At 56.8% G+C, this 14,169-nt stretch overlaps 1 protein-coding gene across 1 annotated transcript; it reads left to right on the top strand.

Moving 5' to 3' along the window:
- Positions 1 to 1,392: 1,392 nt before the first annotated feature.
- On the top strand, positions 1,393 to 8,694 carry TBR1 (T-box brain transcription factor 1; the record flags this gene model as incomplete). The annotated part of the gene is made up of 6 exons (XM_080399131.1): positions 1,393 to 3,317; positions 3,715 to 3,869; positions 4,209 to 4,330; positions 4,714 to 4,872; positions 5,717 to 5,778; positions 7,851 to 8,694. The coding sequence occupies exons 1-6, from the start codon at positions 2,626 to 2,628 to the stop codon at positions 8,692 to 8,694; spliced, it is 2,034 nt and encodes a 677-aa protein (XP_080255257.1). The 5' UTR covers positions 1,393 to 2,625.
- Between the last annotated feature and the right edge of the window lie 5,475 nt (positions 8,695 to 14,169).

The raw sequence follows: 14,169 nt of genomic DNA, 5'->3' as shown, positions 1-14,169 counted from the left end.
ATTTTGACAAATGCGCATCTTGCAGAGGGCAGCTGAAGGGAATCTGCTGGAGATGCAGATCTCCTTTAGTATGAGCTTGTGCTGTGGTACCCTGCTTTCTCTCCACTCCTCGGTTTGACTTGGAGGCACAATTTTCCATTTACTAAGATGTTTCATGAATAATCAAAAGGCTGCCATTCGGGCCATCTTTCCTCTTTTTTTGTCCAGTGCTTTAGGAGCTACACAGAGGATTTGGAAGAATGTGTGCATGCAGTAACCTGAAAAACAGCAGCCCCTGTACCATCTTGGAGAAAGAAAGAGGTTTTCGAGCAGCCACCTTCTGAGCCTCCAGCCGCAATGGAGCAGACCTTCATTAGCAGCTTGACCCCTCGTCACCTGTCAGCATGAAGGACGGGCATATCGTATTAGCAAACCTCTCTCCTTTCTATAACGATTCTGTAACACCACCTGCCATTGCATATCCCCCTATTATACCAGTTTAGGAGTTGTGCGCTGAAGATTTTTGGCATATATTAGCACTTCCATGTGATTGGCAGCGTACCACTGAATTCATTGCAGTTCTGCATCTATATGGGTGTAGCTCTGTAATTCAGGGCAACGTTTCCCAGGGTTTATCTGCATTTCAACCCATCTCCTGCCTATATAAGTCCATTCCCTTTCCCTGCTTGAAATGAACAGAAAGGTAAGGGCGAGCACGCTCGTGAAATGAGCGTCGGAAACATTAGTTAGAACCGATACTAACAAAACTATTTCCTGAGCACTGAAAGGAGAAGGTGTAGTATGGAAAGTTGTGTGCGCTGTGCCACCCGACTGCGAGTGTAACCATGAAGTGCTTGCTTTTTTGCTTTATTGGTTATTTTGCTACAATAATTTCTTTGCAGGGAGCCTGTGTGTGCTGGCTTCTATGAAACACCAACTAACCGCACTAGCCCACGGTTAAGCAACAGCAAAATACATGGCCATGGGAGTTAGGAGCCTTGAAATACGCTTCTGACAAGTCACCCTGGTTCTAGGCGTTTCTGGATTTGAGTTTGCAAAGTTTCAGCCTGGCTTCAGGGGGTTATACAATGCCAGCCTTGGGCTTGGTAGGTGTTGGTCCGGGCTGCCTTAGCCATCAGCGGGATTTGAAGCCGGCTGCTGCTGTCGCCTGGAAAGAGACACGATCTGTAAAACACCTGAAGTCCGAACTGCTCAGGGAAATGCTGGGAAGGTGGGACAGGAGGGCTTCTCCCCGGGCAGAAACCCGGGGCTCTTAGGCACTCAGCAGCCGGCCCGGGAAGGGGAGTTGAGGCCGGTGCTTGGCAGCGGTGGGGCGGCAGGAGCGTCCCCGGGCGCGTCTTCGCGCCGCGGTGGGTCCCGCTGTCCATCGGCCGGTCCCTTCCCGCTCCCGGGCCCCTCCCCTCCCGGAGCGCGGGCCTGGTCCCGCCGGCAGCGCGCCCCGGGCCGCCGCCGCTCTGCGCCGGGGCTCGGCCGGGGCCGCGGCTCTTGCGGAGCCGCCCGCGGGCAGAGGGTGCTGGGGCTGCGGCTGCGGCTCCGCGGTGGGGGCTCCCCCGTCGCCGCCCCGGGGCCGAGTGCTGCCGCCGGGCCGGGCGCGGCTGGTGCCGAGCGCCCGACAAACGCGCGGTCCCCTGGCGGCGCCGCCCGCGGGACCGGGGCCGCGGGGGAAGGCAGCGGGCGGCCGGGAGGCCGGGGCCGGGCGGGGGGCTGCCTGCCGCGCCGTTTGGCTGATGATCTCCGGCGTTCGGGTCCCGGATAAAATATTTATTTGCTGAAGAACCCGTGAGCACCGCGGCCAGTACGTTAGGGCGCCTCGGCTGCGGGGCTGATGGTTATTTCAGAACTTGAGGGAGATGCTGCGCGGGCGCTGCCAGCGGGGACGGGGGACGCGTTGCCCCCGCGGAGCAGGCGCGGGCGGGAAGGTGGGGGCGTTGCGCCGGGGGGGCCGCTCGCAGGGGCCGCGGGCGGGGAGGGGGGGGGGCGAGGGGAGGCAGCTGGCGGGGGTGAGCTGAGGGCAGCGGCCGCCCGGCCCCGGAGACCCCCGCACCCGCTCGCCAGCCTGACACACAAAGGCGGGGGGCACGCGCGCAGGATTTGGGGAACCGCGGGGTTTGTGATTTATTTTCCAGCCGTAGTCGGGGAAAAACAAAAAAAACAAAAAAAAAAAAAAAGATGCTGGAAAGGTCACATAATAATGAGCTCTTACAGCAAACACACTCTTCCCTTCCCCCTTCGCCTTCCTTCTATCTCACAATAAAATCATCTCCTTCAATTTGCCATGATCGTCGCGACCAGGAGCCAGGTGATTATCCTAATTAATGTCTATCTAATTAAATTACTGTCAGCGGTTAACCAATGGCAGAAGCCGTTTCATCCTCTCTACAAGCAGCAAGATCAAAAGTGAGTCTTTCCTGATTGCTGCATAGTGTCAATTGGCCAATCTCTTCTCCCAGGGAAGGAGGAAAAAAAAAAAAAAAAAAAAAAAAAAAAAGTAAATCAAACGTTTGGGAAGCATTTGGTGGATGAAGTGCTTTCTGTCTAGTGAGGGTCCCAGGATGTCTAGCTTCTGATACTAAGGAGCCCTTTCAGATCCAGGGACTGAAGGGTTATTACTGTGGTGCTAGAGCTATGCAGCTGGAGCATTGTCTTTCTCCCTCTATCATGCTCTCCAAGAAATTTCTCAATGTGAGCAGCAGTTACCCACATGCAGGCGGATCTGAGCTTGCCTTGCATGATCATCCCATTATCTCGACCACTGACAACCTGGAGAGAAGTTCACCTTTGAAAAAAATTACCAGGGGGATGACGAATCAGTCAGATACAGACAATTTTCCTGACTCCAAGGACACACCAGGGGACGTCCAGAGAAATAAACTCTCTCCCGTCTTGGACGGGGTCTCTGAGCTTCGTCACAGTTTCGATGGATCTGCTGCAGATCGCTATCTGCTCTCTCAGTCCAGCCAGCCCCAGTCTGCTGCCTCTGCTCCTAGTACCATGTTCCCTTACCCCAGCCAGCATGGACCTGCTCACCCAGCCTTCTCCATCGCCAGCCCCAGCCGCTACATGGCTCACCATCCTGTGATCACCAACGGAGCTTATAACAGCCTCCTGTCCAACTCTTCTCCGCAAGGCTACCCCACGGCGGGCTACCCTTACCCCCAGCAGTATGGCCATTCCTACCAAGGGGCACCTTTCTACCAGTTCTCCTCCACCCAGCCGGGGCTAGTTCCCGGCAAGGCTCAGGTCTACCTGTGCAACAGGCCACTCTGGCTGAAATTTCACCGGCACCAGACGGAGATGATCATCACGAAGCAGGGGAGGTAAGCCACCGCGCGGACCCGCGCCGCGGGTCGGGGCTGAGCCGCCGGAGGAGCCGCCCGGAGCCTCCGCCGCCCCGGGGGGAGTCGCCCGCCCGCCGCCGGGGCCCCTGCGCCGGGCACCGGGAGCGGCGGTGCCGGTCCCCGCCGTGCCGGTCCCCGCCGCGCCGGTCGCCGCCGGGCAGCCCTCCCTGCCCCCCCGCGGGTCCCCGTGCCCGCGGTCCTCGTCCCTTCCCCGCGGAGAGCCCGGCGTTCCGGGAGGGAGTTCCTTTGGATTTTTATTTCTCGCTACCGGGAGCCGCGAGGATGAAGCACAACGGGCTGGTTCCCCCGCGTGTGCCTGTCGCTGCCGGTGGCTTGCTTTCCTTCTTTCCTTTTTTTTTTCTTTCCTTTTTTATAGGCGAATGTTCCCTTTCCTAAGTTTTAATATTTCTGGTCTCGACCCCACGGCTCACTACAATATTTTTGTGGATGTAATTTTGGCGGATCCCAACCACTGGAGATTTCAGGGAGGCAAATGGGTTCCTTGCGGCAAGGCGGACACCAATGTACAAGGCAAGTTCCTCCAATTAACACTTTTCCCGACACATATGTAGGTGAGAATGATTAATTACAGCCTTTGTGGACTGGCTCTGGCGACTTCTTAAACGAGAACAGGCCAATGATGCTTTTAAAAAAAAAAAAAAAAAAAAAAAAGAAGGGAGGGTGGAAGGAGAAAGTAAAAGGCGTTCGGAAAACGCTGTTTTAATGTTTCTCGGTTAAAAGGAGGGGAGTTTCGCCAGTGACATACCGCTGACTTAACGGGGTCCTTCGACCTCGTGTGCCGCCGCAGTGGCAGAGCCGGGGTACACGCGAGAACTGTGATGTGGTTGTATTTTTTGTTGTTTTGCTTAGGCAACCGGGTGTACATGCACCCCGACTCCCCCAACACGGGAGCCCACTGGATGCGCCAGGAAATCTCCTTTGGGAAACTAAAACTTACAAACAATAAAGGAGCATCAAACAACAACGGGCAGGTCAGTGGGGGAGACGCAGACGCTCTGCCAGACTTTTTTTTTTATTGCTTCGGGCAAAATCCTGCCGTTTTTCGAAAGGGCGCGTTTTTAGGGTTTTTTTGTTGGTTGTTTTGGGTTTTTTTTTTAGATCGTGTCGTTAGGTGAAAATAAAAGGGGAGGTGAGGGTGGAGGAAGCCCTCCCGTTTATTTTGCCGCGGGCCTCGCCGACTCCGAGCGCGCTACCCGGGCTGACGACGACGCCCGCCGCGGCCGAGGCGTTCGCAGCCGTCCCGGGGAGCCGGCGGCCGAGCCCAGCAGCCCGCGGGCATCGCTCTACCGGTCCTTCTCGCTCTCATTTCCTCCTCTTCCCGCGGCCCCCTCCCTCCTTTTCCTCTGCCCGACAGATGGTGGTTTTGCAGTCCCTCCACAAGTACCAGCCCCGCTTGCATGTGGTGGAGGTGAACGAAGACGGGACGGAGGACACCAACCAGCCGGGCAGAGTGCAGACCTTCACCTTCCCCGAGACGCAGTTCATAGCAGTCACCGCCTACCAGAACACCGATGTAAAGAGCTCCCCGCTTCATTCCGCCCGCGCTCCTTGCAGGGCATCCCGCCGAGGCCGGCCCGGCCCGCTGCCCCCCGCGGCTCTCCGGCGCCGGGGGACGGGGCTCCCCGGCTCCCCGCTTTGAGCCGTCGTGCCCCTGGCCCTCCCCGCGGCGCCTGTGCCCCGGGACCCCCGGGCGGCCGCTCGCCCGCCCGCAGCGGCGCTGCCCCCCTGGGCCGGACAGGGGTCCCGCCGGCAGCGGTGCCGCTCCGCCCGCAGCTGGGCGCTTCTCCGCGGCATTTGTCTTCCAGTCGGAAACGGCTCGGTTAGCCGTTAAGCTGTTAGCTTAAGCTTTAAGTCTGCAAAGATCAATTAACAACCTCATTGATTGCGCCGGGGGTGACGGAGCAACTTCCTCAAATTAAAAGCTCGTTAATGCCTGGCTACGTTTCGGAGTGGTCTGGCTTTGCTACAGACTGGTGCCCCCTCTTTCAAATGACATATGTTCACTCTGCATTCCTGCTTTAATTATTTTGCTCGATGCAAATGTAAACTCTTAGCTACCGTTCTGCGGTACGATTTGCCTAATTTCTGGATTTCAGTATTCATGCCCATGCAGCAGGAATACTACTAACACGCCTTAAAACTTGGGGTTAAATATTAATTCTTATCGTTCTCCTTACAATAAAGTAAATCTTAAAATTAGACCGTGATGTCTATGAGCATGCCAAAGCTTTATTTTTTACGCTTTAAAGGCAATTTGATCGACTAGAGTAAAGCTTGATCCTTTTAGAAACGTGTTGGCTGCAGCAGAGTGTGTTTTCCAGGCTTTCACAACGTGCGCTCTGGTCCTCTTTCCCCAGATCACACAGCTGAAAATAGACCACAACCCCTTCGCAAAAGGCTTCCGAGACAATTATGACACGTAAGTAAACAGCATTTTTGTTACCCTTCTGCCGGCTGCACACACATGTCAAAGAGGGAAGCCTTGGGGTGCGGGCTGGCTGCATTTCACACCGAACCGTGGCACGCCAGGCTTTTCCCGAGCCCTCCGGCTGGCTCCGCGCAGCTCTGCGCAGCCTGCGGCCACCTCCGCACCCGGGGCCGCGCTGCCCGCACCTGAGCCCACATCCCGCTTTGGCACTTGCGGCCGTTCTGTTGTTGGCCCGTACCCCTGCGCCCCTTTCCAAGTTTCCCCCTTGCTTGCGCGCCAGGGCTCCCGGAGCAGCGCCCGAGCAGCCGGGGCTCGGTCCCCCAGCAGCCCGCCGGGTGTGCGTCACCCCGGGCTCCGCGCAGCCCGTGTCCCCAGGAAAATTTCGTCGTTGTCTTTCTTGTCTGGGGTTGGATTTCCCCCCTCCAGCTCTTCCTTCTGGGTGGAGCTAAAGCCTCCGAAGTTTTGATCGCGGTCTGTCCCCGCGCGGCCGCTGCCCCGCCCGCCTTGGCCCCCTGCGCCCCGGTGCGGCCGTTGGACCCGGCCGGCAGCGGAAGCTGCGGCTGGTGCCGCCCCGAGTGCGGCTCCGTGGGTGGCACAGCCCTCGACACCCCCCGCCGCCTCTACCGGCCCTCGGGAGCCCAACGGCGACATACCGGCCCGCAGGCGTCGGCGGCTGCGGCTTCCCCCGGCCCGGGGTACGGCCCGCCCGGCGCCCCCTGCCCTGCCCAGCCCGGGCCGGGCCGGACCAGCGTGTGGTGGCGGTACAGGGCGGCCCCCACGCCCGGGGGGACGGGCGGCCTCAGAGCGCCTCCTGCCCCGCTGCGGGCTTCGGACTGCGGGACGGGACTGCGGTTTCCAGAGGGGAAACCCGCTGCTTCCCCTGCGAACTGCGGCCGGCAGCGGCTGTGCTCGCGCGTAGCTTCAGCCCCTGTTCAAGCCCCCCCTTGGCTCCGACAGCGGCCCGGCCACCCCCAGCAGCGGCATCTTGGCCCAGGGGTGGAAACGACGCCGAGGCCTGAAATCGTGCGAAAGGGGCCGGGGCCCGAGCACCGGCCCTCCTCGGGGAGCGGGTTGTGCTGCGCCCGGTCCCCCTCGACGGGTGGAGGTCGCGGCGGCCGTGGCGGGGGAGCCGGGCCGGCGGCGGGAGGGGGCCGGCGGCCCGTGGTGCCCCGGAGGGCGGCAGCCGCCCCTGCCCGCTCTCTCGGTAGCTCTGCCAGGAGGATGCATGGCCTTTGAGAAGGCCACGTGGCCTTCGCCCCCAGCCGCAAGTGCTTTTCTCTTTTTAATAGGAAACCCCCAACTTTATAGGGCGTCACTTGAAAGGAGACGGGGGGAGGGGGAAGCTTCAATGTTGTCTAGCACGTTGAATTTGTTTAAGGGCCAAGTTTATTTTGGATAAGAAATTCCAGGAGGCGTGGAGGGTTAATTAAAGCACAGTTTTAGCCTGAATTAAATACAGATAGTAGTTATTCATCCATTAAAGTTTTTATAATCGCAAATTGCAGCCCAGCATGGGAGAATTATATATAGGCCACGCAGGGAACACTGGATGTGTCTGGTTTTACATTTCCTACAGTAGGTGTTTAAAGATTAGCTTAATTTAAACTCGGTAAGATGTTGATGGTTCGTCTGTGACTCCCAATAATAAGTGTTAAACAGCCGATATAATTCCGCAGTCTGCCATTCACGCCGTGCGCGGCAGATGACCGGGTTGCCTGTTGCGCATATGGCGGGACCGGTCGCTGTGTCACGGCGCGGGATGCCGTGCCGTTGGGAGGCCGGGCTCGGCCCGGAGCGAAGGCCCTCGCTCGGCCCTGCCAGCGAACGGCCAGCCGGTCCCCAAAGATTCGCTCTCCGTGCCGACCCCCATCCTCCTCCCCCGTTAAGGCTCTCGGCAGAGGCCGAGCCCGGAGCGGAGCGCGGGCCCCCGGGCAGGCAGCAGCGCCCTGGGGCGGCCGCTGGCCCGGCCCGTCCCCTCCCGGGGCTGCGGCCGGCCGGGTGCCGCGCCGAGGAGGGCGCCGGGCTGCGGCGGACACCCAGCTCTCTCCCCTTCTCTTGGGCAGGATCTACACGGGCTGCGACATGGACCGGCTGACGCCTTCCCCCAACGACTCGCCCCGCTCGCAGATCGTGCCCGGGGCCCGCTACGCCATGGCCGGCTCCTTCCTCCAGGACCAGTTCGTGAGTAACTACGCCAAGTCCCGCTTCCACCCCGGGGCAGGAGCCGGCCCGGGGCCCGGCGCCGACCGCAGCGTGCCCCACACCAACGGGCTGCTCTCCCCACAGCAAGCCGAGGACCCGGGGGCCCCCTCGCCGCAGCGCTGGTTCGTCGCCCCCGCCAACAACCGCCTCGACTTCGCCGCCTCCGCCTACGACACGGCCACCGACTTCGCCGGCAACGCGGCCACGCTGCTTTCCTACGCGGCCGCCGGCGTCAAGGCGCTGCCCCTGCAGGCGGCCGGCTGCGCAGGGCGGCCGCTGGGCTACTACGCCGACCCCTCGGGCTGGGGAGCCCGCAGCCCCCCGCAGTACTGCAGCAAGTCGGGCTCCGTGCTCTCCTGCTGGCCCAACAGCGCGGCGGCGGCGCGCATGGCCGCCGGCAACCCCTACCTGGGGGAGGAGGCGGAGAGCCTGGCCCCCGAGCGGTCCCCCTTGCCGGGCGCCGAGGACTCCAAGCCCAAAGATTTGTCCGACTCCAGCTGGATCGAGACGCCGTCGTCCATTAAGTCCATCGACTCCACCGATTCTGGGATTTACGAGCAGGCCAAAAGGAGGCGAATCTCCCCCTCGGACACCCCAGTGTCCGAGAGCTCCTCGCCCCTCAAGAGCGAGGTGCTCACCCAGCGGGACTGCGAAAAGACCTGCGCCAAGGACATCGGCTACTACGGCTTCTACTCGCACAGCTAGGCGCGGCCCGCCCGGCCCCGCCGTCCTTTTGCACAATAACTCCTCCGCGCTAGCGCACTGACCCCCGCCCCTAGCTGCCCCATCCGCACCCCCGGCCCGGCCCCGGCCCCGGCCCCGGGCCCGGCAGGCAGGCAGGGAGGCAGAGCCGCGGCTGCCACCGCCCCCCCGCCCCGCTCCCCGCCCGGCCCGGCGGCGCCCCAGGGGTGCGGCGGGCACCGCCGCTCCGAGACCCACTGATAAGTAGGATGCTTAGACTCTCACACCGTACAGCGCTTCCTTCCTTTCACCACGGATGGATACTAGGGGATAACAGTAACAGTGGGGGAAAAAAAAGAGCCTGTGAAATGCCTGTACATAGTATTTAATTTATTGTAACCGATTACTTTTCTTTGGTTCCGTTTCTTTATTTGTTTGGATTTTTTTTTTGTTTTTATTGTTAAGTCACAAAACTTAGATCCTGTTTAAATTTCTTTACCCGCCTCCCACCTTTGCTCCCTCTTCCCCTTGCCCCTCCCCAGGTAAACACTCTTTCTAAATGCCTCTGGAAATGTAGAGTGGTCCATAGCTGTAGCAGCGAGTAATGGGTTTCTCACTTTCTCTGCAGCTCCTCGCATGAAATAATTACGCTGTGCCCTGGGCTAACACAGCTAAGGAATAGCTCAGCTTTCCCTTCAAAAGAACAGAAATACGTCTCGTAGGAAAGTCGATTAAAGTAGCATGACGCCTTCCAAAAGCAAAATTAACTGCCTCTGTATTTTTCTCTAAAAGGAATAGCTCGACATCAGCAATATTAGTATTTTTGTGGTATTCCCCCCCACCCCCCCGCCCCCAAGTGCCAAATCCATTACTGGTCCCCACAGGTGCCAAATATGCTGACAAACTCTTTTCAAATTTCTTTGCAGTTTCCCCCTCTTTCTTTATATTGCTGTAAATCTTTGTAATGAATAATCTAAAAAAAAAAAAAAAAAGATATAGACGACTGAATTGTTGGTAACCATAGTGTAGTCCAGTGAAGATGAATTGTGAGTTGTATATTTTACTGCATTTAGTTTTGGAATTGACTTTTTCATAAAGTAGCTAACCGAGATCTGACTTCCTGGGGAATCAAATGCACATCGAAAGTAAGAGCGATTTTTCCTGTAAACCTCTTATTATATTAATGAAGGAGAACTAATATCCCTCCAGGTCTCCTCCCCCCGGCGAAGCAGAATAGTAAGTCTTCGAATTTTGAGTAGCAAATCTATACAATTAACGCATTTTTATATGGAAAACAAACAAACAATTACAAGCTGAAATATGCATCAGGCTAAATATTCAGTCTAGATTACACTCGACGGGGAAATTTCCTAATAGAAATTCAGGGTCATAAACGTGTGTATATTTTTGACTCTTATGTAAATCGAATGTTGTGATTTTTATATTTGTTCTGTTACGTCTGTGGAACTGAATAATTTATACCAGTACATGCTCCATTGAGAAATGTTTCGGGTTTTGCCCGTTTGTATCGTCTGTGTATAACAAGTAAAATAAACCTGGTAAAAAGTTAACGTCGTGTGGGAAAGCGCTGTGCCGTTCCGCGGGCACAGAACCAGGTGAGGCCGAGGGGGGCGGCCGGCTGGCTCGGAGGGGGGGTCCCACGGCCCCCCCGGACTGCCGCAGCCGCCCCCCTCGCCCCGCGCTTGTCTTTTGGGGGGGCGAGCGCCGCGGACACTGCGCACGCCGCGCGGCTGAGCGCGGAGGTTCGCGGTCGGAGGAAGAGGGAGGTGAAACCCCGTCGGGTTTGAGAGGTTTATAATTATCCCCGTCTCTGACGCTTAAGCCCCCTGACAGCATTTTGCAGGCGGGAGAGGTGGCTGGCGGGGGCCGGGGGGCCGCCTTTGCCGCGCCGCAGAGGCGCGGGGCGCAGCGCTGCCCGCCCGCAGGCCCCCCCTCGCCTCGCCTCGCCCCCCCGGGGCGGGGACTGCGCTGCCGGAGCCCCCGCGGTGTTCAGCGCCGTGCCCGGCCGGGCCCCCCGGGGCGGGTGCCCTTTCGGGGGAGCGGCCTTCCTTGCTGCGCGGGCCACCGCGGGCGCGCAGGGGCGGGACCGACAGCGGAGCCCCCGCTCCGTGCCGACACCTGTCCCCCTGCCGCCCTCCCGGAGACGCTGCCCCCTCTCCAGAGCGCCCGTCTGTGGGCTGTGGGGAAGGCGCCATCCCCCGGCACCGTCGTGGGCCGGCTGCGCAGGTGCGGGGGGCAGGGGCCAGTTTTATCCTCGGTTCCTCGGCGGGGTAAGCGCGGGTGCGGAGCCGCCCCGGGGACTGTGTCCTGTCGCGGCAGTGACGGGGGGGGCACCCGAGCAGCCCGACTGCACACCCCCTCCCCCAGGTGCGTGGCTCTACCTGAGCCCGGCCCCAGCGCCCCCAACGCCGCCGCTGGCTGCAAGGCCCGCGCCGCGCTGCGCCGGGGGGACCCGGCCTGAGGCGGCAGCGGCGGCCGCCCCGAGGCAGCCGTCGGGCTCACGTTGCGGCCCCAGGGCGGCGGCTGCGGGGCGCCCTCGGCCCTCGTGTGGCGGGACCCCTCGCCCGCAGCGGGGCGGCCAGGGCAGCGCCCCCGGGAGGGGCGGGAGAGGCCCCTCGGAGAAGCGAGGGGTGCGCGCCCTTCCCCGGCCGCCCCGCACCCAGCGGCGGAGGCCGAGGCGCCGCCCGCGCCCCGCCGCAGCCCCCCGCCTCCCGCGGACCCCTGCCGCCCCTCGGCGGCGCGGTGTGGGGCTGTCCCGGCGCCCTCCCCGGGGCTTCCCCTGCCCGCGGCAGCCAGTCTGTAGAGCCCGGAGCGCTCCCGGCCCCCGTTCCCCGCTCCCGGCCAGCGAAAGCCGCCCTGCCCGCCCCTCCTGCCACGGCGTTGCCCCCCGGGAGGGCACGGGGCCGGGGCCGAGCGCGGCGGGAGCCCCGCGGGCAGCGCCGAGGACAGCCGCTGCCGCCCGCCTCCCCGGTGCCGCGGCGGGGTGCGGGGGCTCGTGCCGGGGCGGCCACCCCGGGCGCGCCGCTCGCCGGACGCGGGTGTGCGGGCGTTAGCGTAGCGGGGGTTATCCAGCGGGTCTGGAGCCAGCACGTAACGCGTGGCAGGTCTGACCAACATCCTTCCCTGTGCGTGAGTGGTTGATGTTTTCCGTAACTATTTCGACAGGATAATTCCATAACTATTTCTGCGGGAGAATGGAGGAGATCAGGGCTGCAGAAGTAAAAAAGGCTATTTCCCGTCGGTAGGTCACTTCATTGCTGTTATAATTTTTTAGATTATTATTATTATTACTAGAGGTGCACCTGTGTGTCTGCTAAACATATGTTTGCTGACACATTGCAGTGTTTGCCTGCGCCTGGGATGGAACACGCAGGTTCTGACCCGGTGTGTGTAGCTGATGGTATATTTGCAGCGCGCTCAGTTTAGTCGAAGCAAAACCCCGTGTACGAATTTGTTAGACCAGCAACTAATTGCATGAATTTTGCATGAAGTATAATTTGTGTTATCATTCTAGGCATGCTGAACGGGCTTTTAACTTAATTATTGTGTAAAATAATCTACACTGTTGCCCTTTCTTTGCTTTATTTGATATAACACAAATTCAAGCTCCGACCCATAGAAAGTAATTCAAAGTTCTTATTGGTAATACTTTCTACGATGTTTCACATTAATACTGTATCAAATGTAATACAGTGATTTACGCTCTGCAGATTTTGCACGAGTACGCTATGCATATTTGATGACACATTGCATATTTTAACAAGGTTTTTAATGACTGATTGAAATGTTTGCTAAGATATTTTTTAAGAGCTGGAGGAGAAATGGTTGTGGAAAATGTGTAATAGAACAGTGATAAGGATGGGAGGGTTTTGATTGACAGCACGAGGAAGCAGATGGATGACTAGGTAGGTCAGAGGTAAAGATGCCTTTGACAGCTTTTTAAGTTCCTTTGGCCATTTTGGTCCAATGAATCATGCAAAACATGTGTACATTACCAAACTGATGTCTCTGCATCGTTTACTGTTGGAATCCTCATCTTTTCAAACCCACCCTAACCTTCTTTCATCACCACTTGACGTGCTATGTCTAAACTAGATTGCAAGATCCTAAGAAGGCAAGAATCTTTCTTGTATTACTTGTCAGCAAAAAAAAAAAAAAGGGGGGGAAAAAAAAAAGAAAAAAAAATCATGTAAACCTATGGAGCTAGAAGAACAACCACGACAGATTGGCAGAATAGGCGTAAGGTGGGACACGTTCTTCTTAATTTTCGCTGTCTGGTCATCACTCCCCTCCCCTAGGTAGTGCTCAAGGGAGATGTGGTGAACAATGATTCCACCCCCCCCCCCCCCAACTGGCATAAATCTGAATTTTCATAAGACTGATAAGAGACCTAATTGCATAATTTTCCTTATAACATTATGCAGTGAGTACTGTTGCTATAGTTAAAATGGTTTTCTTTGCAGTCTTGTTTTCAGGTGCTTTGTATGTCCTTCACAAATTGCTTTGTCAACTGGAAATAATCTGATTTATCCCTGTAAAATGTTACTGGTTTTGGAAATCTTGCTTAAATTTCCTAGAACAATTTTAAAATTACTGCAATACAAAAAAAGAATGCATGTGTACTGGGAAAAGCAGAAAAAAGGATTTTGCATGCAAGTATGTTTCCCAGGTACTGTTTCTGTGCAGAATGGACATAAGTTTTCATTTTAAGTGTTAAAACTTGTCATGAATGTGGTCTCCAGTGGGGAATGTGCAACTTGCTAAGATACAAGGGCAAAGTCAAAGAAAAAAAATTGAAATAGCGGAGTGATAAGTAGACGGAAGGCAGCAGACTGTGCGTTCAGTACCCTGTTCTTTCCAGCTACATAGATGTATTATATTTGTGGTAGGTCTGCAGAGCCACACAGCTTAGTGATAACATTTCATGCATTTATCAGAATGCATATTAATCTGGGAATGCACAAACAAAAGCACTGCTTATTTCAGAGCGTGATCAATTGAAAGCTGCCCGTTTCTTCAAATATGTGTATCTGAAAAAAAAAAGTGGTTGAAATATATATGTATATAAAACACAGATATTTTTGAGCGTATGTAATATTTTCCTTCTTACAGATGTAAAATAATCATTAATTCATAAAGATCCAAGGCTGCCGTGGCTGATCAGATGTAACTTTTGGCCTTATAAAATATATTACACAATAAAATCTGTGATGTTTTATTCATGCTATCACTGCAGTTTCTCATAGTTGCAGCGTTTCTAACACCAAGGGGCTGATACAAGTACAAATGATCTTGTTGGTCTTAAGTTGACTTTTTAGGTGAATTTTAATTTTTTGTTTTTCAAAACTGAAGGCAGAACGGATGAAAACCTCAGGTATGTTACTTCTGTGTAAAACTATCTATACTATTGCGTTGTTATTAACAAGCATTTATTTCTTAAGCTTTAAATAAAAAACAGCTGGTAATGGCTTTGAATCT

Source organism: Falco punctatus, assembly GCF_963210335.1.
Source record: "Falco punctatus genome assembly, chromosome: 8".
NCBI classification, from domain to species: Eukaryota; Metazoa; Chordata; class Aves; order Falconiformes; family Falconidae; genus Falco; species Falco punctatus.
The sequence above is the reverse complement of the archived record's forward strand: the minus strand, read 5'-3'. Positions and strand labels throughout refer to the sequence as shown.